Source organism: Gossypium arboreum, chromosome 11 (assembly GCF_025698485.1).
Source record: "Gossypium arboreum isolate Shixiya-1 chromosome 11, ASM2569848v2, whole genome shotgun sequence".
Lineage (NCBI taxonomy): Eukaryota > Viridiplantae > Streptophyta > Magnoliopsida > Malvales > Malvaceae > Gossypium > Gossypium arboreum.
In genome coordinates, this window is record NC_069080.1 from 104639002 (window position 1) to 104643717 (window position 4716).

Consider the following 4716-nt stretch of genomic DNA (forward strand, 5'->3'; position numbering starts at 1 on the left):
GTGCTTCATTTAGTTTAGTTAACTCTTGAAACAAACTTGGACAAAAGTATTTTATTCTATTCTTATATTAGCTAGATTCATTTCAAATTTAAATTAATAATTTTAAAAATATAATAAAAATATGTAGATATTAATATAAATTTATATATTTTATTAATTTTCAAATAATGAAACGGATTTTTATTTAATAAAAATTCTTTAACATTGAATTAAAACATAAAAGTTTGACTTGAATCTTTTATATAAACATCATAAGATAAATTAAAATTTAATTTGTACGGCAACTATTGTGTTCTTTATTTATACAAAATAATTGTATATAAATTCTTTAAATAATGCTTAAAAGTACATGAATGATTGCATTATATTACTTAGACTTTGGAGAGGAATTAAATTAATGTTTTTAAAAATATTGATTAATATTTTAATTTTTCTATCTTATTTTTTCAATATTTTTAGTTTTGATGTTTTTTTATGAATTATAATAACAGAGTAAAACTTAAATAATTAATGGATTAGAGTGACTCAAACCCATACTATATTTAAAGTGATAAATATCTTTGACTATCATGCCATAACATGATGTTAAATTTTGATAGTCTTTGTATAAACAAAATGATAAATAAATATAATGAGAATAATTGAAAATGGATGGTTCAAATTTTCAAAAGATTTTAACTAGTGAAAATTTTACTACTTGTTTTAAAATAATAATAATAATAATAATAATAAAGTGATGAAGCGATTTTAAAATATTTTTATATTAATTTGCAAGTTATACTACTTTATTATTATACAAAAATAAAATATGAAATTCATTTTCATAAAAACTTGGTTTATTTAATCTCATAGTCAACCATCAAAATTTCATTAAGAAAAACATAGTTACATCAACATATTTATTATAAAAATAAGGGTTAATATCTGCAAAAGTCACTGTATTTTTTTTATAAATTTAGAATTTAGTTTTTTAATTTTATTTTAAGAATTTAGTTAAAATTTTAATTGTTACCACTGTAACTGAAAACTGAAACTTGAATCTAACAAAATAATTATAAAGATAGAGGTGAAATTTGAAATGTAAAAATAGAAAAACTAAAATTTGAGAATTAAAAGTAAATTGAAAATGTAAGATGAGTAGAAGGAGTAGTGAGAGAAATAAACGAAAAAAAAGTTGACATGCCCTAGATTTTATAACCCTGCCAAGAAATCGAAAAAGAAAAAAGGTTTCCCAAATAGACAGCTTATCTTTAAAAATACTATAATAAAAAAGCAGGAAAAAAAGAAAGGTTTAAAAATTGAACTCTGATCCTTCACGTTCTTTATGCTTTTATCTCACAGACTTTTTATCAAATCTTTTTTCCTTTTTCATTTTGTGTGTTTTGAGGGGTTTTCTGGGATTTTAGAGAAAAAAAGACTAAAAACACTATAAAAAGTTGCTTCCTTGCTTCTACAAAAGAGCTCTTTTTTTCCTCCCCCCAGTAATGGTTGTTGCTCTTCATAGTTTCAAAGACGTCAAAATCTTTATGTAAAAGATGAAGGGTGGAGATCCAGCTTTCAAGCTCTTTGGAAGGAAGATTCCTATGCCTCAATCTCAGATTCATCCTGGGGTAACCTCACCTTTTTACATATATTCAGACTTCATTTCTTATTTTTTTACATTGCTTGTATTGTTTCCATTCGTGCTTTGTATGTTTTCTTCTCTAGTTAATTACCCATTTTTTTTCTGCTGTTGTTGCCTTCATGTTTATGGGTTTTTTGTTTTGTTTTGCTATGATGTTTTGGGGAAGTGTGGGTTTGTTAAACCTCTTTTATGGTTCCAAAGTTGAAGTTTTTGGGACTCAAAACACATGTTTTTGGCATCTTCACTTTCATATTTACTTAGTTTTTTATTGACTTATATTTGGAATGAATTTTGTTTGCTTTTTTGGTATATAAACGAGTAAATGGTTAATGATAAATGGTTTCAAATTTTTTTTTATGTAGTCCTTTCCTTTCTGATGTTTTAAATGTGCTTGTGTGTGTGTTTTAGTATATGGTTTTAAATGAAGTAACGAAGCCTTAAATTTCGCAAAAAAAGGGGTCAAGTTTTGCTTTGGATGCTCCGGGAAGTAAGAACATTAAAATCATGTTTAGTTTTTTTTTTTAAATAATTTATTTTGTTCATCTATTAAAAACATCTAGTTGATTTTGGCAGTAGAGATTATATGTTCATGAGGAATTTTGTAAAACATGTTTCTTTATAGAATTTTGTAACTTATGATTTCTTTTGGACTATCTTTTCCTGGTTTTTGAATGAAAAGCCAGCTTTATGTAAATATAAATATATATTATATTATTGTATTAGGGTGATGGGCAAAAGCAGTTTGTCCAACATGATTTATTAGAAGCTGTTCATGGCCTGTACCTTTGCCTAAAGTCATGTAATTATGGCAGCCATACTTTTTTCTTTTTTCACTTGTTCCCAGTCAATTTCTTGTAAACTTGGGAAAAAGGACAGTTTAAACATTATTCCTTTGAATTTGGTCAAGAAACATCTTTCTTTTGCATTACTTTAACTACAATTTGACTGATGGGTATCTTTCATTTTTCTTTAACCTTTTATAAATGAGATTGCAATTTGGATTCTGGATTTCAGGATACGACCATCGTCGAAATCGAAACTTCTCAGGCGAACACATGTCAGTCCATTACGGTAGAAAATGATACGGAAGAATGCCGAACTTCTTTGAAATCCAACGGGATACGAATGAACTGTATTGTAAAAGATGAACAGGTAGAGACAAATGGTACAAACCAAGAGAAAGTTTTTAAGAAACCAGACAAGATCCTTCCATGTCCACGATGCAACAGCTTTGACACAAAATTCTGTTATTTCAATAACTACAATGTCAACCAACCTCGGCACTTCTGCAAGAACTGCCAGAGATATTGGACCGCTGGTGGAACAATGAGAAATGTTCCTATAGGTGCTGGGCGGAGGAAGAACAAGCACTTGGCCTCTCAATACCGACAGATAATAGCTTCTTCTGGCGGCGTACCAGTGACTCGGATAGAAAACCCCGACTCTACGACTCAACAGCTTCTATCTCCGGGGGAAACTACAACTGCCATGGGAAATGGAACAGTTCTAAAATTTGGTGCAGAAGCACCTCTTTGTGAATCCATGGAGACAGTGCTTAGCCTTGGGGAACAGAAGAGATGTGTTGAGACCAGTACGGTCAGTTCAGGAGAAATAAGAGAAGAACCTTCCTTGTGTGGGTCTTCCATAACGCCATGCGGCATGCCTGGAAATGTCATGCAAAAAGAGAGAATAGGTTCAGCAGGACCTAATGAGCTGAACACAAAGCATCCAACACAATGTTATCCTGTTTCTCCTTGTATTTTTCCTTGGAATACAGGCCCAAGTAATATAGCTTCAATGGCCACTGGTCAATGTTCGTCTGAACATATTGGTGCACCAAACGGCACTACTTCGAATACAGTTCAATGGTGCCCTGCGCCAATGGTGGCAGTTCCGGGATTTTGCCCGTCAAACATTCAATTACAGTTTGTGCCTGCTTATTGGGGTTGCATTCCTCTATGGGCTTCCGGTGGAGGAAATGTCTCTATCAGTAATTCCAGTGGTTGCCTATCTCCATCGTCCTCTACTAGCAACAGTTGTGGCTCGGGCAATGGCTTACCGACACTAGGCAAACATTACAGAGAAGCTAATGTTGTCGAAGAGGAGCAATCAGAGAAGTGCATTCTGGTCCCCAAAACGCTAAGAATTGACAATCCAAATGAAGCTTCAAGGAGTCCCATATGGGCTACATTAGGTATTAAACCTGGCCAGAAGGATCCTTTACGAGGAGGTAAAATTTTCAACGCCTTCGAATCTAAAGCAGAAGGCAAAGATCATGTATCAGATGGCAGCTATATTTTGGAAGCAAACCCTGCAGCCCTTTCTCGTTCACACACATTCCAGGAGAGCACATAAATATTTGCCACGAAATCTAGGTGTATGATAATATGGTATGAGCTTATTGAATGCACTTTCATCAGTTGAAAGCTGAATGGAAGTAAAGCTGCTCCAGTTATCGACAGGTTAGGCAATGTATCCATTCTTACTTTCGGGACTCGTGTAAATAGTAGAAGACAGTGATCGAGTGGTGTTCATCATTTGCGGATTTCATACACATGCATATCTCTTTCGATGTAGTTTGAGAAACAAGAAACGAAAAAAGATGAGCAGATGGTGCTTTTGATTTTCATATATTCAAATTATGTTAGGGGTTGGTCTTCTTCTGAAATTATTTGTGTACAATATCTCCAGTTTTGAAGATGGATAAAAAAAGATTTCCCGGTAAATACAGTTTTCATTCCTTCATGCTTTGATTCCTGAAAATTATCAGCTGCTGCAAAGATCAGTTTGGCTTGCTGAAACTACGTAGCATCAAGCCTAAATTATTTCATATATTTGGAGGATCTCTCATCTCTGGACACAAGTATTAGATATAAAAATTTCATGAAAAGATCAAAATCATGATGGTTTATTCATATCCATAGCTGTTGACCTGAAAACAGTTGCTAAGTAACAAGTTAAGTGTATGTGGAAGTTGACATTTCTCCAAGCATTGTGAAAACACAGCACAATTGGGTTTCAGTTTCCCTATGTTTATGGAACTTAGCTTAGTGAGAAATATCCGATAATATCAACAATAGCCATGTAAAGTT

At 32.3% G+C, this 4716-nt stretch overlaps 1 protein-coding gene across 1 annotated transcript; it reads left to right on the forward strand.

The window, feature by feature from the left end:
* Nucleotides 1-1242: 1242 nt before the first annotated feature.
* Nucleotides 1243-4350, forward strand: LOC108470673 (cyclic dof factor 2-like). Its single transcript, XM_017772079.2, has 2 exons — nucleotides 1243-1610; nucleotides 2639-4350. Exons 1-2 carry the CDS (start codon nucleotides 1536-1538, stop codon nucleotides 3977-3979), a joined length of 1416 nt encoding a protein of 471 aa, XP_017627568.1. The 5' UTR covers nucleotides 1243-1535; the 3' UTR covers nucleotides 3980-4350.
* Nucleotides 4351-4716: the final 366 nt, after the last annotated feature.

What these genes read in the sequence shown, in the direction of transcription:
- LOC108470673 (XM_017772079.2), top strand. Translation starts at nt 1,536, where the DNA reads ATGAAGGGTGGAGATCCAGCTTTCAAGCTCTTTGGAAGGAAGATTCCT. An exon ending in AATCTCAGATTCATCCTGGG is followed by an intron (nt 1,611 to 2,638) that starts GTAACCTCACCT and finishes TCTGGATTTCAG; the next exon opens with GATACGACCATCGTCGAAAT.